Source organism: Mirounga angustirostris, unplaced genomic scaffold, assembly GCF_029215605.1.
Source record: "Mirounga angustirostris isolate CCGP_5_RB_7025 unplaced genomic scaffold, mMirAng1.0.hap1 SCAF_3, whole genome shotgun sequence".
NCBI lineage: Eukaryota > Metazoa > Chordata > Mammalia > Carnivora > Phocidae > Mirounga > Mirounga angustirostris.
The window spans coordinates 165,199,244-165,226,548 of record NW_026991711.1 but is presented as its reverse complement, the minus strand read 5'-3'; the positions used below and the strand labels follow the sequence as shown (position 1 = coordinate 165,226,548).

The window sequence follows — 27,305 nt, the reverse complement described above, 5'->3', positions numbered from 1 at the left end:
TCTAGAAGAACCAGGTGCTTTCATTTTCAAACAGAGATTTACATCTCCATTAGAAATAACTCAAATAAGAGAGGAAATGATAGAAAGCAGTAGCCCAAGAGGTAAATAAAAACAATACAAATAAATAAAAAGAGAAAAGAAAGAAAAAAGAGGCCCTTAATTATAGTCACAGTCACACAGTGGTTCGGGGCTTTTGCATCTGGCAAGAAGTAGCCTCTCTTTGTTTATACCAATGGAAGCCCCCAGGAGAATACAGCACAGAGAATCCACAGGAAGAATTTGGTCATACTTTTCAAAGTAGTTTAGTCTTCAAAAATCCACCTTCCCTAAAGGGAAAAACACCTTGAGAACCAATTAGTGGTACAAAGGGCCAGGAGAAAAAGATTGTGCTCTGGCAGAAAGATTATTTTGTTGATTTCAGGTAAAAACCTAGGGCCAGATGCTAAAGTGGATGTTCCCCATGCCTATCTCTCCTTTGCCCCAGGGACACTGCAGTCTGTTACATTTGTATCTTCTCAAACAGGGACAGGAACAAAGTCTCAAAACAATTTTTGTAAGACATAATCCTGAATCACAGAACAGGTGGCAATTTTCTGAAGAGTAACAGTGGATTATTGCAACAGCAGCAGAAGAATAAAAAGATACGTTCTCTCTCTCTTTTTCTGGTTAATCAGATTTCTTGTGAGCAAAGCTTAGTCCTCTACCATTTACTCTGCAAAAAGTAAACAAGACAAATGGATACTAAACATTCACAATAAGGCTAAATTCATGATTGATGCCTCTTACTGTTTAAGATCAGCTATAAATATGCTGTCCAGTGGTTTTTAGTGGTGTGATTGTCTGACTCAGCAGACCAGTGTCAGGAAAGAAATTTACATAAATGGAAAGTGAAATCTTTCTTCAAGAAACAAGACGGTTAGAAACTGCTTAGGTAAGGAGATGCTCACTTACACAAACATGGATACATATTAAACCTACTCTCCGATATCTGCTTGAGCTTAAGTTATTGCCCATAAAGAAGCTAAGATGTTTGCTTTTAATTTCCAAAAAATCATTTCAGTTCCAATTTTACTTGGAATAAATTCTGTAAACAGAACTGCCCTTAGGTATAAGAAGAATAAAATCAATCTGGTATCCACAAGCATGACCAAGACTCATCCTTAAACACAGCACATGTTTAGATATCTTGGCTAAGGGTGACAAGCTTGATACCAGACAACTCCAGGGTAACAGCTCCTGATCTCTAGGAATATGAACGGATGAGATGAAGGAGGCTTCACTGCAGTGCAGTGGAGTGCAGGATCTGAAGTCAGACTGCCCGGGTTCAAATCTTAGTTTAAGAAATTCTTGGCTCTGTGACCACAGGAGAGGCACTAGGCTCTGTAATCTGCAATTTCCCTATGATGGAACGGCATGATAATCATCCAGTGTAAAAATGAAGAATAAAATTAGAGAATCCACCTAAAGTACTTATCACTGCACCCAGCATACATTAAGTGCTAAGCACAATGAAGGTTAATTGCTGCTATTGTTATTACTACTATTTTCCTTTTGCTCCTGGTTCTGCGCATCTGAGCCAGATGGGAGAGTTTGACAGACTGAACCACTGGCCCCAACTCTTCACCTTTCTCTGGACTCACACCTTTGCCACAGCCTCATCAGGGGTGGACTGTGTTTCTCCAGGCCTTGACCTTGGACTCACCCACATGCCTGCTTTGGTCAGAGGCGCCCATGCACACGTGCATGTGTATGTTGTGTGAGCGGATCAGTGCCTAGGATTTAAGAGGCTTCACTCTTTGCTGCTGGCCCTCTGCCACCTCAGGGCATGAGAAGAACATGGTCCAGCTAGCACGCTGGTCCTGGGTAGGTGAGGTACACGGAGGACATTCAGACCTGCAGACGTATGGTGTGACGAGAGACACAGCAGCCTGAACCACAGCCCCTTTGGTTGTCCTGCAGAGCCATGAGGGGCGTAAAGGCTTACTGATGTATGTTACTGAAATCTTGTCATTATTTATTATGCAAAAAAAAATTAACTGATCCAAGGAGTACATTAAAAAGTTGTCTACCCACAATGAATTTCTTATTTCCCAAGGAAAAAAGGCATTAGCTCAGTGTCTAGGTCTGAAACAAATGTGGAATCATAAGTGAGAAGAGACAAAGGCTTCAACAAAGCCAGGATTCCAGGACCAGAGATGCTCCTGTAAACCCTACTTAGGCCTTCTTGGCTTTTGTTTAGGGAGGGTCACGTGTGATTAACAACAGATTATTTTTAAATGGCTAACATTTGTTGAAAGGTTCCCATAGGCACCGTGCTAGACAATATGCATACGGTATCTCTCTTAGTCCTCCTAAGAGCACTAGGAGGTAGGGTCTATTAATTTTACTCATTTTACAAATGAGGAAACTGAGGCATACGGAGACAAGTAACTTCTCCACATTGACAGCGGGTGAGAGTAGTCTGGGCAGGATGCAAACTCAAGAAGCCTCATGGCATGGCATGAAATGATGATGGTGGGGAGGAGAGCTGGCAATAAGCACAAACATGGTTTCCCTCCCTCTCTAATCACTTTGCTGTTTTAATCACAGTGTGTGTGTTAATTTAATCCTTAGGACACTTGAATTAGGTGTTACCTATTATGCACCCTCCAGAGATGAAGAAAGGGGAGCACTGCAGGTCAAGTTCCTAGCCCACTTTCCCATGTGGCTAGCGATGGTGTGCTAGTTGGAGCACAAGGAGATGAAGCTGGATCTGAACCCAGGCAACCTAGTTAACCATTACACTATGTTAATAGCAATGATCACACTTCTCACCCCAATGTGAAAAGGCAGAATCACGTTCTTTCCTTTTTTTTCTGGAAATCTGTAAGCTTTTCCAAGTTCAAAGGCAAACATGCATTCCTGGCACCATGGCTATCTTCAAGTGCATATAATGTGATAAATAACCTTTAATTTACACTACAATCATTCTCAGGCTGCACTGAGCTTTCATTCTTGCAAAAGCAATTTCCTTATTTGCTGCCTTCATGTTGACTTGTTTTTAGTTTTGTTTTTCTGAATGTATTTTTAGGTTCAACTCTGTCAGGTTACAAATTCAGAGGAATCCTAACAGTGATAAAAAGAATGGGAGAAAGAGTATTAATCATGATGGGTTTAGAGAACAACGTCTAGAAAATAAAACTAACCACACAGAGTGTGAACACAGATGATTGTTGCCCAGATCTGTTCACACATACACTTCCTGCACCTGCAGGAGAGCCTTGTGGTCTCACGTCTTCAGACACTCTCTCCACCCAGTTCCCAAACAGCCACATCTCAAGCACCTTCACACTGACATGCAAACAAACAGCAGTCCTACTGACCTTGAAAGCAGCACCTCCATGGATGATGGATTTGATAAAAATTCCCAAGTCCGTTCCAGTTTCTCGAGATTTGTTCCCTTTCAAGCTCACGCCAAGACCAGCAGAACCTGAATCATTCAGCGGGATCTCGAAGGTGAGTTGCTCAGTTGTTTCCAGTGAGAGTGCATAGCAATCAGGTTCTCCTTTCTGTTGAAGTATACATGGAAAGAGTGAAGGGAAGAAAGCAGATTAGTGTTTACACCCAAATGGCCAAACACAGAGGCGACTGGCAAGACAGTTTGATTGGACCTCTAACAGGCTGGTCTTCTCTCTCTACAAGGGGCCACCACCATGTCCATGGGTGGTGGAAGAGTTCTTGGGAGTCATATTTCCTGGTGGTCAACAGAGAGGATCCTTTGGCTAGGTGGAGTCATGCCATTTGAAACATCCTGAAAATACTTGGAAATTCCGCAGAATAGTCCCAATAATTAAAAAGGCTGGATATTACTTAGGGGATCTTAAGTACCAGAAAAGACCTTAGAGATAAGGTGATCTTAATATCTTCATTATACAGATGAAGAAACAGCTTAGTGTAGAAACATGCTAAAATTTTGGGGAAATACTTGGCTTGCATAATTTAAAACACATTATTTACCATGGAAAAAATGTTCTTGATCAAGAATGTCAATTGGATAGAGAGAACTGAAAAAAATGTTATCTTAAACTTAGGGAAATGTGATTTATAATGAGAATCACTGAATTAAACCTCACTTTGTCCAACTCATGCCTTAAGTTTGCTTCTTTGAGAGTATAACTCACTGGCAATCAGATTTTGAACCTAAACAAAAATGATAATGCACGACAAACATTTGTGTCCATCTAGCCACAACCACAGCTGTTCTCAAAAAAATAGAGTAACAGTGTACGGAGGCAACAGGCACACTAAGGGTTCAAGTTTCCAGGGAGAAGCATAAGGTTAATCATACTTGGCCCCTGATGTTTTCAAATATACAGCAGCGACTACAGAAAAGTGCTGTCCATATGATAATCTTTGCAGGTGTCCCTACTGCATCCCTCCCAAGCTTGCAGAAACGTGAAACTCGGCCACAGTGTTTAACTGGAAAATTTGAAAATGAGATAGCCCTAGAAACCTTCAAATCATTCTAGGTCGGTAGTTCTTTCCGCTCTGTAATTATGTCTAGAAACTCTCATCTTAGGTCACTTCTATAAAATTGCGTATTTTAAAAATGACTGTGAATGTCTGAATATCAGTCACCAAATAACAACTAGAAAATGAGAAGTCGCCAAGAACCCATAATTAAAACAGGATTAAGAGGCTGATCATTGCCAGACCCACTGACCTAGTATTTTCAACTCCTACCAAAATAGAGAAAGCCCATGTCTACCTTTAAAGAAATAGTTCCTTCATTTAATTTCACTGCAAATGAAGTTAGCTATAAAAATTTGGACAATAGGTGGTTTCAAAGAAATGAAACTTTACTGCTTGATTTAATAATTAATAAACCCATTACTAGTTAGTTCTTTTAACAAACTCACTATATTATTATCTAAGAAGCATCCCATTATTTGATTCAAACTAGCTGTCCTTTTTTCCCCTCCATGGGAATGCCATAGTTAAATATGAAAAGTAAATTGTTAGCCTTCATCTTTGTCTTCTAGAATGTCCTATTTAGAACATTTGATAATCATTTATGCTTCCCGGTCTCTCTGGGGTTTGCTTAATTTTAGTCTAATAAAGTTCCACTGAATTAAAGTACAAATTAAAGAACAGCTGTTCTTCCTAGAGGTTTGTGAACACCATTTTAGAGGAAGACTAGAAGCCTCTTTGGCTTTTTATCTACTAGAGACCAAATGACATAAGGCTAAGTTTTGCTTGAGTAATGTTTTCAAATCACTTTATTCTGTGATCAAATATGATTTCTTTGGCAACTGTGTTTAATTAAGATTGACAATCACTATTTGTACCAACACCTTTCATTTATTACATATGTGGTAAAAACAAAATAGAAACCAAGTGATTTATGGCTATCTTTTCATTTGTGCGTATGTCTTATTTCATTTTTTTGTTTTTATTTTAATTCCAGTTAGTTAACATACAGTGTTATATTAGTTTCAGGTGTACGATATAGTGATTCAATACTTCCATACATCACCTTGTGCTCATCACAAGTGCCCTTCTTAATCCCCTTCACCTATTTAACCCATCCCCGCACCGACCTCTCCTCTGGTAACCATCAGTTTGTTCTCTATAGTTAAGAGTCTGTTTCTTGGTTTGTCCCTTTCTCTTTCTTTTTCCCTTTGTTCATTTGTTTTCTTAAATTCCACATCTGAGTGAAATCATATGATATTTGTCTTTCTCTGACTTATTTCACTTAGCATAATACTCTCTAGCTCCATTCACATTGTCGCAAATGGCAAGATTTCATTCTTTTTGTGGCTGAGAAATATTCCATTGTACACATACGCCATATTTTCTTTATCCTTTCATCAGTTGATGGACACTTGGGCTGTTTCCATAATTTGGCTACTGTAGATAAAGCTGCTATAAACATCAGGGTGCATGTATCCCTTTGAATTAGTATTTTCGAATTCTTGGGTAAATACCTAGTAGCGCAGTTACTAGATCATAGGGTAGTTCTATTTTTAACTTTTTGAAGAAACTCCATACTGTTTTCCAGAGTAGCTGCACCAGTTTGCATTCCCATCAACAGGCAAGAGGGTTCCCCTTTTAAGTCCCTGATACCTGACAGCCAGAAATAGAACAACAAAAACAATCTAGTGGCTAACAATGGTTCTAAGTGCTTTACACATATTAACATACTTACTCTTCATAACAACCCTATGAGGAATACTATCATGCCCATTTTACAGATGAGGAGACTGAAATGCACAGCAGGTAAGTACCATGATTACAGTCCATGAGACTTGACAGTGTTGGGGCTTTGTGAGGTCAAGGCAGTGTGGTTCCTGTGTCAGACTCTTAACTGCTATGCTATGTCTCATCCTCTGTGAACCACTATGACTTGGCCTACTCACAAGAAATCCCAAGACTGATTCCCACAACAACAGTGAGACACAATGCAATTTCACGTACTCAACTATAGTTCTGTTTTATATCTTTCTGACACTGTACCAGGCTCAAGGCATAATTAGTGGCATTATCATTGCTATTCACCCAATGGTGAAGGAAGCCATTATAGTAGTTAACATAGCCATTTCCTCTATTAGAAATAAATGTCCCTTTACCTAATATACAAAAAAATCAATATGCTGAATGTCTTCCTTCAATAATCTTGCTTCAACAAAGAACTCTAAAAATTAAACTCAAATCTTGCCAGACAACATTTTGGAGAAGAGGAATTAAGGCCTCACAAATGCCCCAAATGCAGGACCTTAGTGATAGGATGATCCCAAAGGCAATGACATACCCACATATCCACACTTTGGATCCTCCCTTGCTTCCTATCTTTCAGACAAGAGCTCTTTCTACAATACCCCTTGCTTTTTACACTCACAATTATCCAGAGGGGAAAAAAATCGAGATGCTGGCATAAGAAAGGAAATCTTGTGAATTTCATTCTTTTTTTTTTTTTCTTTTCATTATTTCTTATTCTTTGCCCCTGGAGGCCATGTCTCTCGATACAAAGTCTGTGAGGTTCCTTGAGCCAGGCCCAGGATGGATGCCCAAATGCCCCTAGCACATATGTCTTGGCCTAATGCCCTGGTACCCACCCAGGGCCAGCCTTTCAGGGTCCACAACTAAAGCTTTCTCAATCTCAGCAGTACTGAATTTTGGGGCCTGATAATTCTTTGTTGTGGAAGGCTGTCCTATGCATTAAAGGACAGTCAGCAGAATCTGTGGCTATTACCTACTAGATGCCAATAGTACCTCCTTCCCCAGTTATGATAACCCCAAATGCCTTCTGACACTGCCAAATGTCTCCTGGGCTCAAAATCACTTCCAGCTGAAAACCACTGCCCTGTACGGTCAACTTTAACTGCCAAGTACTGTCAAGTTTAAGGCAACTGCCAAGTATGGTCAAGTTTAAGGCAAGTGGGGTCCAGAGAAGTATTTGGGATTTCAGTGTTGCCTGCTGATATGTTCCCAAGTACCAGAAAGGGACTAAGTCTCAGGCTACAGGTTTGTGACTTACCACTTAGTTGGTCACGGATTTCTGCACTTAGTTATGTCTCTGATTGTATGTCTCTCATTATACGGCAGCTAATTTTCTAGGGGAAGAAATACGGTCTTTGGGGGATTAACAGAGTAAGAAAAGTGATAAATATTGAATTTATTGGTACATACACAAAATGCTGACTTTTATTAATATAACACAGAAAAAAAATTTAGCCTATCAAGTGGTGTTTGTTAGGTTAGTTATGCTTCTGTATATGCTGATTTGTACTTTTCTTATTTATTAAGAATCATAGACTTCTATAAAATAGTATTAACATAAAGACTTCTACTCATGTGAGAACATAACATTAAGTATAATAATGTATGTGTACAGTACATTTCAACTATATAACATATACACTATCTATACACTGACACCTACCCATCTACCTATTACCTACCTGCCTCACAACCCTGCCCCATCTCTCTGCATATGTGTATATATCTGCATAGAAAAAAAAGATAGTTATCCACTGGCACTGCAATATGGACCACAGTTTCCTTCTTTATAATTTTTCTGTGTTTTCTAGACATTTATCCATCATTATAAAAAGATAAATGTTTTTGAAAGGAATTTATGAAGGTATAAGAACCATCTGCTATATTATTGCATGGCCAACTAGAAAGATGTAAACACATCTCTATAATGACACACACGCATGTTTACACATACGCATTTTCTAATACTACCTATACTATATGTAATATGTATTACCCTGAAGTAGTATATATACTATATGCATTCTTTAAAACTACATAATATATAATGTGTATGTGCATTCTCTCTATACATATATATGCAGGTGTGTTTATGTGTGCATGTATGTGTGTAGTACATTTATATCCCTCTTAGATTGCCAATGACTTCCATGTTACTAAATCCGATGGTCAATTGTCATCTTTTATCTTTCCTGATCTACAGGAGCGTTAGACCAAATTGATGAAGCCCTACTTTTTGAAATATTTTCTTTTCTTGGTCCCAGGACATCACTTTCTTATAGTTCATCTCCCGCTTCATGGTAGACTCCTTTACAATTCCCTTTGCTGATTCTTCCCCATCTCACCAATCTTTAAGTTAGTGTCCTAAGAATCATTTTTGAAGTTACCTCACCTAATTTCATGGTTTTAAATATTATTTACACACTCATGAGGCATAAATTCCTATCTCCACCTCTCTCCCCTAAACAAGACTCACATAACCAATTCTCTAGTGAACAATTTTATTAGGATTCCTACCTTGAAATCCTCATGTCGAAGTAGATCATCCCTTAAACCTGTTCCTCCTGAGCAAGTATAGGGAACTGTATTCTTTCAGACATTCTAGCAAGAGACCTCAATGTCATTGTTGATTTCCTTCTTATCTCACACTCTATATCCAACCCGTCAGCAACTCCTGTCAGCTCTACTTTAAAAACACACCCAGGGCGCCTGAGTGGCTCAGTCAGTTAAGCATCTGCCTTGGGCTCAGGTCGTGATCCCAGGGTCCTGGGATCGAGGCCCACATCTGGCTCTGTGCTCAGCCAGGAGTCTGTTTCTCCCTCTTCCTTTGCTCCTCCCCCTGCTCGTGCTCTCTCTGTCTCTGTCTCTAATAAATTAATGAAATCTTTAAAAAAACCAAACACCCAGAATTCTATCACTTTAACCATCTGGGGCACTACTGCTTCTCTCCTGACACTCTCTGTACTAGTGTCTCCTTTCTGCCTCCCTGCTTCCACTTTTCTCCTCTTCAGGGTATTTCTCAACACAGCAGCCAGAATGGTCCCATTAAAACAAATACTCAAAACCTTCTGGTGACTTCCCACCTCATTCAGAGAAAATGTTAGTGTCCTACAAATTCTAAGCTGAGTGCCCTGACTCTTCTCTCTGCTCATCTCTACTACTACTTATCCTATGCTTGCTGCATTGCCTTTCTTCTTTTCTTCAGTACATCCTTCATCCTTCATGCTTCTGCCCCAAGACCTTCGCATAACCTCTTCTCTCTGCTGTGAATGCTCCTCCCCTAGATTCCTGCAGACCTCCTTCCCTCACTACCTTCAATTCCCTGTTCAAATATCAATTTACTAGTGAGGTTGTCTCTGACCATTCAGTTTCAAATTGCTTAAATGCCCTCTCAATACCACCCTACCCATGTCTACTATCCTGCTTTTCCTCCACAGTACTTATCACATATTGTATACATGCTTACTTATTTTATTTTTTTTAATTTATTTATTTATTAGAGAGAGAGAGAGCTTGGGGGGCAGGAGGAGAAAGAGAGAATCTTAAGTAGACTCCATGTTGAGCATAGAGCCCGACTCAGGGCCCGATCTCACAAATCTGAGACCACCACCAGAGCCAAAACCACTTAACCACTTAGTCGTTTAAACAACTTTACCACCCAGGTGCTCCTGCTCATTTGTTTTTGTTTGTTTGTTTCTTTTATTATTTTTTTAATTTTTAACTTTATTTTTAATTTTATTATGTTTTTAATAGGGTCTCTTGAATGCGGGAACTTTTACATTATTCTGATTCTTTTTCCACCAATTTATTGCCAGTGCTTAAAACAGTGCCAGACTCAAAAATAGGCACTGGATAACTATATGCTGAGTGAATAAACATACATAGATAGATATAGATGTTTGTGTGTATGTCCAACAGTATGTGCTTGTGTATACGTACACGTGTATCTGTAAATATATATTTGTGGGTTGTATACATATATATGTAAAAAAATAAACTGCTGGTATCACATTTGATTTCTACCATTCCAGATTTCACTAATTTAAAGGTTTATAAATTAGTTCTTACATTAAAAATAATTATAAAAAGCACAAAGTATCATAGTTTTAAGAAACCTTAAAAGTAACCTAGTCCAATTTCCCTTTTCACACAATGCTTCCAGTTCCTAGGAGAGATGATAACATAGCTCAGTGTCAGCATCAGATCCTCAGTGAAGGCATCAAGAGGTGTTATTGCTACCAATCTGTGATGAACACTGGACTGCTCATGGTTTTAAATTAGAACATGTACTTCAAAACTTTACTGAATACTGCAAACAGCAGTATTCATGGTACATTTCATCAAGTCTGGGAAGCACTGTGATCCAGTACCCAAAGACACACCAGCCTTCTTTCTGTTTACCCTCCAAGCAAAAACATATATGTGTACACATACACCTATAAACAAAAGTTTCATGAAACAATACTTAACCAGAGTGCAATGCTTTTTAGTGATTTCTATGATATCTTATTTAATTTTTAATTTGGTCACAATCCTCTACACTAATTTCATAATTCAATACTGGAACATAATTTTCAATTGGGAAAACACTGAAATTATTTATATATATATAATTTTATTAAATAAAAAAATAAATGAAATGCAAAACCAAATGGTGAGTAAATTGTTAACAGGTATAAGTAAAATTAGATATATATATGTATATACATATATATATTGTTTTTATTAAATAAAAAAATAAATGAAATGCAAAACCAAATGGTGAGCAAACTGTTAACTGACTTATCCTAATTTTTATAAGCCATTTTTTATCCTAACCACCCCTAGCCTTAATTAATCCTTTAATCTCTTTTATACAAATTTTCTTCAAGTTCTTACAGCTGCTGTTCTGTTATCATAATTAAATATATTTTACCTTATCCCTCCCATCCAGTTATGTCTTTCCCTATTTTTCCATTCCCTCACTTTGTTCTCTGTAATACTATCTCTATTCCCAAGCACAACGAATAACCTGTTAGAGCTGGAATAAAGAAATGAGATTGGCCCATTCTGGCCTGAGTGACAAGAGTCACTCTTTGCAAAACATAGAGATCCAACAAATTTTTATCAAGCATCTCATATGTATGCAACACTGTTATATGAAGTGGCCAGTCTACATAGAGATAACTGGCAAAAAGTTTACTGTACAATATGCGAGGACCTTTCTGTTTCATTCACAGAATTATCTGGAAAGGAAGAGTCGAATTTAAGAATAGGAAAAAAGAAACAGAGGAATCTACATAGTTGGACCTTGAGAGATATACTAACCATTTTTATCAAACAAATATCATGGAGAATAAAGAAGCTGAGAAAAAGAGAGATAAACAACTACTGGATCATGAGGGGAGAATTCGAGAGATAAGTGATACCATAAAGCAAAACAACATTAGAATAATTGGGATCCCAGAAGAAGAAACAGAGAAAGGGGCAGAAGTTGTATTGGAGCAAATTATAGCATAGAACTTCCCTAATTTGGGGAACGAAACAGGCATCAAAATCCAGGAGGCACAGAGAAACCCCTCAAAATCAGTAAAAACAGGTCAACCCCCCAACATCTAAAGTAAAACTTACAAGTCTCAAGGAACAAAGAGAAAAATCCTGAAAACAGCTCAGGACAAAAGGTCTGTAACCTACAGTGGTAGAAACATTAGATTGGCAGCAGACCTATCCACAGAGACCTGGCAGGCCAGAAAGGACTGGCAGGATATACTCAGAGCACTAAATGAGAAAAATATGCAGCCAAGAATACTATATCCAGCTAGGCTGTCATTGAAAATAGAAGGAGAGATCAAAAGCTTCCAGGACAAACAAAAACTAAAAGAATTTGCGAACACCAAACTAGCCCTACAAGAAATATTGAAAGGGGTCATCTAAGCAAAGAAAGAGCCTAAAAGTAACATAGACAATATACAGTAACAGTCACCTTACAGGCAATACAATGGCACTAAATTCATATCTTTCAATAGTTACCCTGAATGTAAATGGGCTAAATGCCCCAATCAAAAGACACAGGGTATCAGATTGGATTAAAAAAACAAGACCCATCGATATGCTGTCTGCAAGGGACTCATTTTAGACCCCAAGACACCTCCAGTTTGAAAGTGAGGGGGTGGAAAACCATCTACCATGCTAATGGACACCAAAAGAAAGCTGGGGTGGCAATCCTTATATCAGACAAATTAGATTTTAAACCAAAGACTATAATAAGAGATGAGGAAGGACACTACATCATAGTTAAAGGGCCTATCCAACAAGAAAATCTAACAATTGTAAATATCTATGCCCCTAACATGGGAGCAGCCAGTTATACAAGCCAGTTAATAACAAAATAAAAGAAACACATCGACAATAATACAATAATAGTAAGGGACTGTAACACACCCTCTCACTGAAATGGATGGATCATCTAAGCAAAAGATCAACAAGGAAATAAAGGCTTTAAATGACACTGGACCAGATGGACTTCACAGATATATTCAGAATATTCCATCCCAAAGCAACAGAATACATATTCTTCTCTAGTGTCCATGGAACATTCTCCAGACTAGATCTCATCCTGAGTCACAAATCAGGTTTCAACTGGTACCAAAAGATTAGGATCATTCCCTGCCTATTTTCAGACCACAATGCTTTGAAACTAGAATTCAATCAAAAGAAGAAAGTCAGAAAGAACTCAAATACATGGAGGTTAAAGAGCATCCTACTAAAGAATGAATGGGTCAACCAGGAAATTAAAGAAGAATTAAAAAAATTCATGGAAACAAATGAAAATGAAAACACAAGTTTTCAAAATCTTTGGGATGAACCACAGGCGGTCCTAAGAGGGAAGCATATAGCAATACAAGCCTTTCTCAAGAAACAAGAAAGGTCTCAAATACACAACCTAACCCTACACCTGAAGGAGCTGGAGAAAGAACAGCAAATAAAGCCTAAACCCAGCAGGAGAAGAGAAATAATAAAGATCAGAGCAGAAATCAATGAAATAGAAACCAAAAGAATAGTAGAACAGATCAACGAAACTAGGAGCTGGTTCTTTGAAAGAATTACCAAGATTGATAAACCCCTGGCCAGACTTATCAAAAAGAAAAGAGAAAGGACCCAAATAAATAAAATCATGAATGAAAGAGGACAGATCACAACCAATACCAAAGAAATACAAACAATTATAAGAACATATTATGAACAAGTATATGCCAGCAAATTAGATAATCTGGAAGAAATGGGTGCATTCCTAGAGATGTATAAACTACCAAAACTGAACCAGGAAGAAATAGAAAACCTGAAAAGACCCATAACCAGTAAGGAAATTGAAGCAATAATCAAAAATCTCCCAACAAACAAGAGCCCAGGGCCAGATGGCTTCCCAGGGGAATTCTACCAAACGTTTAAAGAAGAATTAATACCTACTCTTCTGAAACTGTCCAAAAAATAGAAATGGAAGGAAAACTTCCAAACTCATTTTATGAGGCCAGCATTACCTTGGTCCCAAAACCAGACAAGACCCCATCAAAAAGGAGAACTACAGAGCAATATCCCTGATGAACATCAATGCAAAAATTCTCACCAAAATACTAGCCAACAGGATCCAACAGTACATTAAAAGGATTTTTCACCACCACCAAGTAGGATTTATTCCTGGGCTGCAAGGTTGGTTCAATATCCACAAATCAATCAATGTGATACACTACATTAATAAAAGAAAGAACAAGAACCATATGATCCTCTCAATAGATGCAGAAAAAGCACTTGACAAAGTACAGCATCCTTTCTTGATCAAAACTCTTCACAGTGTAGGGATAGAGGGTACATACCTCAATATCATAAAAGCCATCTATGAAAAAACCACAGCGAATATCATTCTCAATAGGGAAAAACTGAGAGCTTTTCCCCTAAGGTCAGGAACATGGCAGGGATGTCCACTATCACCACTGCTATTCAACATAGTACTAGAAGTCCTAGCCTCAGCAATCAGACAATAAAAAGAAATAAAAGGCATCCGAATCGGCAAAGAAGAAGTGAAACTCTCACTTTTTACAGATGATATGATACTGTATGTGGAAAACCCAAAATACTCCACCCCAAAACTGCTAGAACTCATACAGATTTCAGTAAAGTTGCAGGATATAAAATCAATGCACAGAAATCAGTTGCATTTCTATACACCAACAATAAGACAGAAGAAAGAGAAATTAAGGAGTCGATCCCATTTACAATTGTACCCAAACCCTTAAGATATCTAGGAATAAATCTAACCAAATAGGCAAAGAAACTGTACTCTGAAAACTATAGAATACTCATGAAAGAAATTGAGGAAGACACAAAGAAATGGAAAAACGTTCCATGCTCATGGCCTGGACGAACAAATACTGTGAAAATGTATGCTACCTAGAGCAATCTACACATTTAATGCAATCCCTATCAAAATACCATCAACTTATTTCAAAGAAATGGAACAAATAATCCTAAAATTTGTGTGGAACCAGAAAAGACCCCGAATAGCCAGAGGAATGTTGAAAAAGGAAAACAAAGCTGGTGGCATCACAATTCCAGACTTCAAGCTCTATTACAAAGCTGTGATCATCAAGACAGTATGGTACTGGCACAAGAACAAGAACAGACACATAGATCAATGGAACAGAATAGAGAGCTCAGAAATGGACCCTCAACTCTATGGTCAACTAATCTTCAACAAAGCAGGAAAGAATGTGCAATGGAAAAAAGACAGTCTCTTCAACAAATGGTGTTGGGAAAATTGGACAGCCACATGCAGAAGAATGAAACTGGACCATTTCCTTACACCACACACAAATATACTCAAAATGGATGAAAGACCTAAATGGCAGACAGGAATCCAACAAAATCCTAGGGGAGAACACAGGCAGCAACCTCTTTGACTTCAGCCGTAGCAACTTCTTCCTAAACACATCACCAAAGGCAAGGGAAGCAAGGGCAAAAATGAACTATTGGGACTTCATCAAGATAAAAAGCTTTTGCACAGCAAAGGAAACAGTCAACCAAACCAAAAGATAACCGACAGAATGGGAGAAGATATTTGCAAATGACATGTCAGATAAAGGGCTAATATCCAAAATCTATAAAGAACTTAACAAACTCAACACCCAAAGAACAAATAATCCAATCAAGAAATGGGCAGAAGATATGAACAGACATTTCTGCAAAGAAGACATCCAAATGGCCAACAGACACATGAAAAAGTGCTCAACATCACTGGGCATCAGGGAAATACAAATCACACCAGTCAGAATGGCTAAAATTAACAAGTCAGGAAACGACAGATGTTGGCAAGGATGCGGAGAAAGGGGAATCCTCCTACACTGTTGGTGGGAATTCAAGCTGGTGTAGCCACTCTGGAAAACAGTATGGAGGGTCCTCAAAAAGTTGAAAATAGAGCTATCCTACAACCCAGCAGTTGCACTACTGGGTATTTACGGCAAAGACACAAATGTAGTGATCTGAAGGGGCACGTGCACCCCAATGTTTATAGCAGCAATGTCCACAATAGCCAAACTATGGAAGGAGCCTAGATGTCCATCAACAGATGAATGGATAAGAAGATGTGGTATATATATATACAATGGAATATTATGCAGCCATCAAAAGGAATGAAATCTGGCCATTTGCAGTGACGTGGATGGAACCGGAGGGTATTATGCTAAGCGAAATAAGTAAATCAGAGAAAAACAAGTATCATATGACCTCACTGATATGAGGAATTTGAGAAACAAGACAGAGGATCATAGGGGATGGGAGGGAAAAATGAAACAAGATGAAACCAGAGAGGGACACAAACCATAAGAGACTCTTAATCCCAGGAAACAAAGTGAAGGTTGCTGGAGGGAGGGGGGTGGCAGGATGGGGTGGCTGGGTGGACACTGGGGAGGGTATGTACTATGGTGAGTGCTGTGAATTGTGTAAGACTGATGAATCACAGACCTTTACCCCTGAAACAAATAATACATTATATGTTAACTTAAAAAAAGACACACACACAAAAAAACCCCAAAAAACAAATATCAAAAGTAATTACTTAGTGTGAGAAGAGGAAAGGGAGGTGGAAGATGACTTGCTAGGCATCTATATTATTTGCTTAAGAGTATTCCAAATAGGGCCATCTCTGGAATCAGAAATGTTCTTTAGTGCAAAGCAGTACTTGATTCACACATGCTAGTATAGTAATAACCCAGCCTTCCAAACTCCAGGGGAATCCACCGATCTGTAGGGCCAGTGTTCAATTTCTCAGAAGCCTAGGTCAGACCTGAAAGCATCCATGCTGAACCTTTTATGGCCCTCATTTCATTCAATGCTGTGCTCTTGGCTCAGCACAAGCAAGCTCTGGATGTCTTTGCCTTGCCTCTCAAATGTGTAATTAGTCTGTACTGTGAGCTTACTTTATGCAAGAGTTATGATTTACATGCAATCATTTTGTCAATTACCAAAACTCAAACAAGAGGGCTTTAAGGGAAAAAAAAATGAATATATATATATTATATAAAGCATATATATATTTTTTATATAAAGCATATATATATTATATAAAGCATATATATATATTTTATATAAAGCAAAAGCCATACCTGGCAATTCTGCCAGGATATTTTATAATAAGCTTAAGCACTATTAACTTTTGCCTAAGTAAATTCTAAGGAATTTGAGGTGATAAAACTTTTGTTATAGCTAAATAAATTTTCATTACAATGAAAGGATAAGATACCTGCAAGACATGTAATTTTCTGAATTTTTAACATTTTCTAAAAAAGTATGGGTAGCTATTATAAGCATGAAAAGGTTTTGGTCAATTGGATTACATAAAATTCAGAATGTGAATATCACCCTTGAGTAGGGATAAGAGGCTCCATCCAGCAGCTGGGAGGCATTCTATTTTAGATTGTACTTTTCAGAGAGTAAAGAAAACACAGCAAGAGATGAGCAGGCACATGCAAAGGTAAATGGAGATCCAAGGATGATTATCTTAATAAAGGTAAAAGACTTCCCCCCCCAACTGTTGCTAATATATAAATGAAATCAGCAGAACCCTGGGTGATTTATAAGTGGACAGATTATTTTTTAAAGTCTTTCACCTTCTGGGCAATATAGACAAATCAGAGGAAAGAGTCAGAGGTCATACTGCAGATAATTTAAAAATCTTCTGAGTCATACTGTAGGTTGTTGATAATTAACCCAATCAATGGGGGAAACTTCTTAAATGTAGGTTTCTTATGGGTAGCTCGATTATCAATATAGTAAATATATGTCCTCCTTATGTGATGTCCTTAAGTAAATATTCATCTACGTTCAAGTACTTTATAACCAAAGACCCGAATGAAGAAAATCCTACAAAATGTCTGTAATTGAGACACTTTTTTCATGTTTTTTGATATCCATTCTCTGGAAAGGATGAGGAAAGAACCTACTGAACATAAGAGCTGACTTCTGACTGCACTTATCAAAATTTCCTTTAAGTCAAAGATTACTCTAATACCAGGAAACAAATTTCCAAAAAAAATGTCCATTCTTCATTGTCTGCTCAATATAAAAATGCTTTAATGTAATACTAAGAGATTAAAACTAACAGAAGTAAGTCAAAGTTAAGATTCCTATAGCTATCCTTTTTCTTCTCCTACTTATGGTATATATACTTGAAAGATCAGCAAATTCCATAGTTTAGTAACACTGGCAAAAAACACTGTTTTTTCTTTTTTCTGATAAACATGGAAGAAATGAATATAATATATTGCATCATGAAAAGTAGTATAAATGAATATATTACAATTCAGGCAGCATGGATTCTTTATAAAACTAGAAACTGCTTTGTTTATATGGGGAAGAAATAGGTCCTTTTTGTTTTGTGTTTATTCCTTCCCATTAAAAGTGAACTACGGAAACCTGATTAAAATGTCTTAAACCTTTTATAGACAATCATTCAGTGTTTAAAATACAAGAATACACGCTTTTACATAAGATTTAAGAACAAACAGTACGATTGTAATAATACTCTAAAAAGGAAGCATAGAGGGCCTGATTCTTAGAGGAGCAGACCTATTTGAAAAGCTGGAGTCCTAGGTGAAATACTTCCAATATCTTTGCCATCCCAAATACTCTGTCTGCCAAGCTATCTGCATTTGACAGCTTTAAAAGACAACTCAAATATCCAGGACAAAAGCTGAACATAAATAAAAAATACGGAGCACTTCATGGAAGTGAGCACACCAGTTATGGTGCCTGTTCCACACACAGCTTGTCACTGTTCAGGAAGGGGTAGCAACTCACTGAATTGGAGGTGCCCTCCGACCCCACGACTGTCAGTCCATAGGTGGCTCATGCTTGCTGCAGGGGTCTGGCCCAAGGCCACGCCCAATTAGAGAGGGTTTTAGAAACCAACTATGCCAGCCAAATTGGTTCCTTCTAAGACTTGGATCCATGTAAGGTCTAGAACACAGGGTCACAGTCATTGCATGTGAGGACAAATACCCCAATAGTTTCTATTATGAAAAATTCTAGGGAAAAGGTTTATTTTAGGACTTCTCACTGTTTTTAAGAGGTTAATACATATTCCCTAATTTCACTTGATCACGGAAAACACCTTTGCATGAAGCATATTAGAGGAAAAGTATTCCCCCCTACACTTAAAGACATGTTGCTTTAGAGAACACAGGGGAGGTCAAGGTAGAAAGGAATGGAGTGGGGAACAGAGAAGGTTCAAGAGAGAAGAAATCTTGTAGGTCATGAACAATGTCCTAGAGATACCACACAGCCTCACGGTTAAGTTTCTAGTTCCATTACTTCTGTGTCACGCTTCTGTGTACATGCCATATGTCACAACTCGCACCATCGATAAAAGAGTATCATAGAAGAAAAGTACAGACTCAGGCCAGGCTTCCAAAGACATAGAACAGCAAGTACATTCTGGAGCCCTTATTCCATAAAGGGGAAAAAAATGACATTTAGTTTCCTTATGAGAAATTAATTTATTTTTAGTTTTAGTTTTTAGTTTTGGATTGGGAGATTTCTGCCGATAATATAAAGACAATGGATTACAGTTATTTTCACTGGGATCTTAGGAAGTCACAGATTAAGATATCTAGCCACTAGAGTAAAAGTATAAAAATGTTCTATCTAACACCCACCATTCTGAGTATGTGTGTCATTATTTAGGGCACAACAATTCTTTTAGTGAAGATAATATAATTTTCTTCCCAACTCAAGAATTCTAAAGGCAGAGATTGTGTCTCCAATACCTTCATTTTCTCCAGAAGACCCAATAAATGTTCTTTCACTTTGAGGCACAGAACTTTGAAGGGCAGAGTCGTGTTTATTAAATTATGCTACAATGTAGTAACAGTACTACCACAGACTCAAGAAAGTAGTATTTTTGTGGGGGCTGGAGGAGGGGGTAATTTGTTTGTTGGTGAAGGCTTTAAAAAAGGAAATGATGAAAATATAGCCATTTTAACTCTATCCTTCATCTGATGTTTGAGTTGTACCTAATGAGACTCCAGCTGGAAACCAATCCCCTTTAGAACACTATCCATGATAAATAATCCTAAATTCCAAATAGAGATTGAGAAATCTCAGTGGGTAGCAACCATTTTAAATTCACCGTACATGTTATGTTTACTATTGTAATGAGAATGTTCTTACCATATATGTAATATGCCCTTTATATATGTAGATGAAGGCATATAATTTGCATTTTATCTTAATTAAATCAATTACGCTATTAAAATTAATTTTCAGATAAAACTGACTTCAAAATAAGAAGTCATTTATGTTCTGTAGAGTATGAAAAATCCATCAAAAGTAAAATGTGGATATATCTTCCCTATTCCCACTATGACAAGCAAATTGGGGAGAAAGGAAACCTACCCAGAGTTAATTAATGGGGAAAAGTGTATCAGTCAGTTGCTGTCATAAAAACGTTGCATAACAAACCATGCCAAATTGGGATATGAACAATAAGGCTCACATATCTGCAGGTTGACTGGGGTTTGCATGACCTAGGCTAGACTCAAGTAGGTTTGCCTTCAAAGTGTGGGGCACATACATGTCTGCTCCATGTATCTAGCATCTTCCTTAGACCACTGGATATCTGAAACATGTTTCTCACATGCTGAAAGACAGGAATGCAAATATGAAAGTATCTTTAAAGCCTTTGTTCACAAAACATCCACTAACATCTAATTGGCCAAATGAATTCGCATGGCCAAATCCACAGGCTGCACTTGGAAAAGAACTATCCACAAACACATAATGAGACTATGACAAGAGGATGGATATATAATGCTACTATTTGGAAGTGAATTGAGATCAATAATCCCATCCTCCAACTGAGTGATATATATATATATATCTCCCATATATATTTTATATATGGGAGATACCAAGGGTTAATAATATATCATAGGGTTTTTATTTCTTTTAATCATATCTTTCCTTTCCTTTGGTATCACATTTTCTACTGACACATATATTCATTCATCTGTGATCGTCTGAATGTTGGTGTCCCCCCAAATTCACATGTTGAAATCTTAATCCCCATGGTGATGGCATTTAGAGGTGGGGCCTTTGGAAGGCAATTATGTCATGGGGGTGGAATCCTCATGAATGGGATTAATGCCTTTATAAAGAGCTCCCTAGACATTGTCATCATTAAGGATACAACGAGAAATCTGTGATGCAGAAGACAGCCCTTACCTGGTCATGCTGGCATCCTGATCTTGGGCTTTCAACCTCTAGAGCTGTGAAAAATAAGTTCCCCTTGTTTATAAGCCACCCAACCTGCAGTATTGTTACAGCAGTCCAAATGGACTAACACACCATCCTATAGTCTGTACTTGAGAGTGGCTTCTATGTCTGTGTGATTTTCCCAAGGTAGAGGAAGTCTGTATCCTAGATCTGGGAAGATTCCTGCCCCTGCATCTCTGCATTTTTCCTGCCAGGTTCTTAAAAGGGACTGTTCAGGTGGCTCTAGAGTCCTAAATAAATGGCTTAGGTTACTGAATACTGCCTTTCACTTTATGTTATTCTTCTTCAGTATTCATCTTCCAAATGATCCTCTCCCTTGCTGTTTTTATATATATGTGAAAGCAGGACAAGGGTAAGGGAGCAATTTCTATGGCCTTAATTCCTGTAAATTCAGTGTGTAATTACAAGAAGTTTAAAAGTTCAGCACACTTCCAATTAGTATTTCCCTAGATGTAGGTTGAGCAGGATTTCTTTCTTCCCTGAACTAATGGATCTTCATTTTCCAACAAAGTCAAGTACGCATCAAAGACTAAACAAGGACTATCTCATGCCTAAGGAATTTTTTTTTAATTAATCTATCACAACTCCATTTTTACTTGCTGATACGTGAAAAAGGAAGACTCATCTAAGTACAGTGAGTGAATGAAGCATTTTAGTCAAGCATTTTCCTGATAGTACAGACCTACAATTTTTATGATATTGAAGTCAAGCATAAGAAAAAAAAAAGCTTTATTTTACATGTATGTGTGTATATATCAAATACAGAAATTATTTTCACCTCAAAAGAAATTTTGCAGTGAAGGTATAATGGAATAAGAGACTCTTTACTTAATATCTCCAAACACCCTGATTTTGTGTCTCAGAATATAAGCCACTTGTTCCTTCCCTGATTTTACCAGTGAGAAAACAATTTGCCCTCCTCTGAATTCCATTTTACTTTCTTTTTCCCATTCTTATGATTCTCATCACTTTTCCTATTCCTCCTAGAGCACTGCTGATAAGTGTTGGATCAGTTAATTCTCCCATTGTAGTTCAATATGGACCACAGTTAATTAATATTAAAAAATTATTTTAAAAACTGCTAATTAAGTTCCACTATCACCATGACCACTGTCATCAAATGGGATTTTGGAATATTGGGTAGTGGATTTAGGATACATACAGCAACAAATTCCTGTTCCTCATTTTCTACACTGCTAATAAGCTGAATCATGACCTGTTGCCATACTGATGCCTATGAAGGGCTGAGCAATGCAAGAAAATAGCTCACAAATGTTTCTAAGAACTCACATTTATTTTGGCTCATCTGATCACCATATCCGCTCTTGAGTTTTGATATGGGGTGGAGTAAATCTGTCATTCACTTCTACTTTATTATGACAGCTGGTGTTATTTGGCAACTACTCTGTTCAAATTAACCCTAAAAAAAGCAATTTTTCACATTTAAAACAAAGATCGTGTCTCTATCAACTCCTAAACAATTGGGTTAGAAGTTTAAATTCACTTACTGAGTGACTTCACTTACTCTAAATAAAACTGAAAAGCAAATAAACCAAAAGTTCCTTCGACATTTTTTGTTTGTTTGTTTTACTAAATTGGGCAGCATTGTGTACAAACACCAAATCAAACACTCTCAATGTATCTGGTATCTCCCTGTCTTTGCCTTTCAAATCCATTGCATATTAGTCATGGGTAATCCAGAATATTTTTTATATGCTATTTGACCCGAAGGAAGATTCAAAGTCATAATTCAAATATGTTAATGACTGCTAGAAGAGAGACCTGACCAATTACTTTCTTGTTAAGGCAGTCCTTGATCCTAGGCTTTGTCTCTTGTCGATGTAGAGTTCATCCCATTATTTTAGCCACATCAAAAGTAGGGCATTGGCTAAACAAACATGCATGATTTATAAAGGCAGCCGTATTTTAGTGATAGAAAGCAAGCCATCTAGTGTTTAATGGGGACCGTATGTTCAGATGCCTCTTCAACTTATTTTTTTTTTTCTGTTACACTAGGGAATGGAAACCCAACCTCCTAAAAAAACAAGCTGAGAAACATAAAGAATAAAAAAAATTCTAGAATTATGAATAAATGCAGTTTATTTACTAATATGTTATAATGACAGAATAGGAATATATCAATTTTAACCATTCTTCAGCCTATCAGGACACATTGTGCTCTGCCTCAATCTCTAACTTCCAACAAAAATATCTGTATTAGCAGAAAATTCAGCTGCAGCTTCCTAAAAAAACATGAATGGTGTTCTAAGAACATCATGTATGAGCAAAAATTCACTTTTTCCCTCCTAGCAGTCTACTCAAATAATCTCCCCACCTTCTCTTAAAGGAAAGCAGATTTGGGAACCTAAAATAAATGGAATGGTCTTCCTTCCACTTTCTTCACTCTCTGGTCTGAGGTAATTAATGTCTACTCAATACCATGCTCAATCATGTTTCCCCTGGGACAGTACTTTCAATTAAACCTTTTATTTCATCCAGGAACGCCTGGTCTCATTGACCACTGTACTTTTTATCTGTGGATTTATGATAATCTAATGCACATCTCCTCACAGGCAGAATGGCCTTATGAGTCCTTATTGTTCTGATGCCAAAAGAGAAGTGAAAAACAAAATTAGCTCCTGCGGAAGCCAGGAAGGAAACCACATTTGTTTAACACAGCGAGAGGCCTTTCACTACCTGCCCAACGGCCTTGACCATCACACTGCCCTGGCCTCTCAATGTGCTGGCTGCCCTTGTCTGGCTGCTCCAGTCTGATAAGACCTGCCAACTCCCTTGAGAGCCACTGGACGCTGAGGGGTGAGAGGCAACGCCATCCTCGGGTTACATTTTCAAAGGGTTGTGAAGGAAGTCAGACATTTACGTGCTATTGCAATTCTTTTCTGTAAGAAACCCTACAGGTTAAAGAGGAACCTCTGAACTACTATCTGACAGCAAATGCTGGGCTTTTCGAAAAGGAAGCCACTAGCTTGTTTGTAGCTATGTGCCTTTACTTTCTTTCCAACTAGGACCCACATGATTTGGTTTCTGTTTCAGAAGTACACAAATTATAGTGACATGTTATTAACTTAACCACTATGAGAAATTACATATTTTTTTTTTTTTTACGGTCATACTCTTATGTAGCTGAAGATAAGGTTCGATCTAGTGTACTTCCATCTCTTCATGATACGGGGAATAAGTCACTGCTATGTATATCCTCAAACACAAGTTCAGCAGCCTTCATCTTTAATTTCCTTGTATGCCTACGTAGCACATAAAATTATCAAGTTAATAATTGCATTAATATTTATTTATATAATGTATTTACAATCTGTCTCATACCAAAGAGGAATTGAGGTGGCTCGCATTAATCATTACATTGAAAGTATCTGCCAAGTTTTCAACAAGTTGCTAGTGCAGACACAATCCTATTTTTCAAATTGAAGAATTCAGAACCCAGAGATTTTTTATTGCATGAAGGATGGCCAAAAGCTTAATGAAGTGTTTGCAATTCATTCACTTTTCTTCATGTGTAATGGAAGTGAGCTTTAAATAAACTAGGATGGTAGGGACAGACGAGACAATTTCTACTTAAAAAACACGTTAAGTTTTTTAAGTTTGTATTTAAGTTTTTAAGCATGTATTTAAGTTTGTTTGTAAACCTGCTTCTTATAACGTGAATTTTTCCTCTCTCTGTCAAAAGGAATACTGATAAATTGTGCCTGGGTTGCAAAGAGCCAACAGGGTTTATTCACTGCACAGTATCTCCAGAGCATAACACTATGTAATAATTTACATTCTATCAGATGTGTTATATTTAAAAACATCTTATGGGAAAATGCACCAAAACTTCCAATATTGGAAAGAAGGAACACATTTCCTTCCGAGCTAACTACAGGAGTGAATGAAGTCTTTTATGGTACCCACAGCTGTGGTGGCATCAGAAGATTGCAGGAAGGGCTACACCTGTGTGTATTAACTACTATAGCAACAAGAACCACAATGGCAAGGGGTCAACAAGGTGGCCATGACGGAGATCTCTGCTGGCAGTATATTATTCTACATTTACTTAAGAGAAATCACTCTTTACATCACATGCTCCCGAGGCATTCTGAACTGTAGAACAAACAAATGCTCAGAGGCACACTCCTGCAGCCCATTCATATATAGAGAGATCATTCATAATTCAGATGCTATCTGTATTGAGCGTCATGCCAAAATTTGATGCACATAAATTCAGAGAATACTATTTTGCTGTAGGAAGTGGTCTAAGAGACCAATTAGTTCAATCTCCTCGTTTTGTAGATAAGGGTCCTCTTCTCCCTGTTTACTGTCAATTTTTTTATTTTGATAATTTTAGTATTTATTAGTTTATCACTATCTCCATAATCCAGCTCTTATTCCCAAGTCCCCGATCAAGATTGTGGGTATCTACTGTAGAAAGGTAAATCTACATGGGCTGGGAAGAAAAGTCACATGAAGAGGGACAGGAGTTTATGTTTAGCAAGAGTGTCATGATGAAAAATATTGCTGAACAACAAAGTTAGCGAAAAGGGCAAGTCTTCTCTACTCTGGCTTCTCTCACACCGTATTTTCATCAAAAAAGAACTCAATAAGCTCTTCATGAATGGAATTAAGAAAGATAAGACCCAAGAAGTTAAATGACTTTTCTAAACTTGAACATCTAGAGTGGCGGTCCTGGGTCAATAAAGGGCATCTCACATCCCTGACCAATACTCATTCTGCTATAGAACAGTGTTCTCTTCAGCTTTCCTAACCGAATGTGAGAGATTGTAACAATATTAGCCCCAGTGAGTTATGCCTCCTGGAAGTGTGACTCTGCTGCTCTTTCCAGGCAGTCATGGCATCTATCTACCCATCCCCTGAATCCTAATGGGCATTGTGACTTGCTTTGACAAAAAGAATGAAGCAGAAGTAACACTGTGCAACCTGCAAGGCTAGAACTTAAGAGCCCCTGCATCTTCTATTTTTGTTGTTCTGAAATGTCCTATAAGGAAGCTGGACTAGCTTTCTAGAAGATGAAAAGACACATTAACTAGAATCAAGGTGCCCCACCCAACAGCCAGAACCAAGTGACAGCCATGTAGTGAGACCATCTTGAACCTTCCCGCCTTGCAGATGCTCCAGTTGAATGCAAGCCTCAGGAATAAACCTAAACCCAGAACTTAGGGAACTTATGAACACAGACTTTATAAAAGAAGGCGTCAAATGGATCTTAAATTTGATGGATTTCTATATTATCCTTGGAAATAGTCTGGTTATAGACATACAAATTTTGCTCACATGACAGCATAAGTAGCCAACAGTATTATCACTATGACCAAAATGTTCCTCTCCTCTACTCCTCCCTTTTCCTCAGTCTTCCTTCCTGCCATTGGCTCATGCTTTTCCATATCCCTGGACTTCCTACTTTCCTTGCTTCTTTGAATCTATCCATGGCCCAAACAGAATTTCATTAATGAAATTTTTCATAATTTTAAAGTCGTTATTGATTTCTTCATTTTATATAACTTCTGGTTCACTATTAACCTCTTAGCTTATTCCTTCAATTTGTGCAACTAAAAAAAATATGTGTACAACTCTTCCCCTCCCAACCGCCTTCCCCACAGAAGGTAGTGTGCCATATTTTTTGTGTCTCTAATGACACTCAGCATTGTCTATAAGTTCTTGGAGTTCAGGGATCATGTCTTAATACATTTTAGAGTACACAGTATTTGGCTCTAGCACAAATAAATGTTTACTAAATATCTGATCAGCTAAACTGGGAATAGGTATTCAGTATTTGCTGAACAATTGAGTCCTTTCATCATCAGTATGGACCCAGAAATAGAGGGCAGTAGAGGGCTGATAATTCTCCTGGATACCAGTCTCTGAGTATCAAAGAAGAGAAATATTTGGTCTCAGGGAGATGGAATGCAAGCAAGTAACAGGTAAGATGTTTTGGTTGGGTTTTTTTTTGTGTTTTGCCTTTTTGGAGTTTGTTTTTTGTATTTTGCTTGTTTGTTTCTGTGTGTTTTTCCCCTCCAGTGGGAAGTCAAGGGTCTACAGATGAAATATGTAGCTTCTGGGAAGTAGAAGAGGGAGAAGGTGAGCTCTTTCAAGTTACGCTGAAAGTCTGTAACTCCCCTGCAGGGTGATAAGGTCAACAGTTCCATATACCAGGAGCCACAGACTCCAATATTTATGAAATAATGACCATCAAGGGGAGGCTTTGTTGTTCTTGG

At 37.8% G+C, this 27,305-nt stretch overlaps 1 protein-coding gene across 5 annotated transcripts in view; it reads right to left on the bottom strand.

Annotated features, from left to right (window-relative positions):
* Positions 1-27,305, bottom strand: part of PARD3B (par-3 family cell polarity regulator beta) — a 1,000,807-nt gene that overhangs the window by 402,831 nt on the left and 570,671 nt on the right. For all 5 annotated transcript variants that reach the window (XM_064586958.1, XM_064586957.1, XM_064586959.1 and 2 more), the window contains one exon: positions 3,363-3,548. In XM_064586958.1, the coding sequence (XP_064443028.1) occupies positions 3,363-3,548 (186 nt within the window). The remainder of the gene's footprint in view (positions 1-3,362; positions 3,549-27,305) is intronic.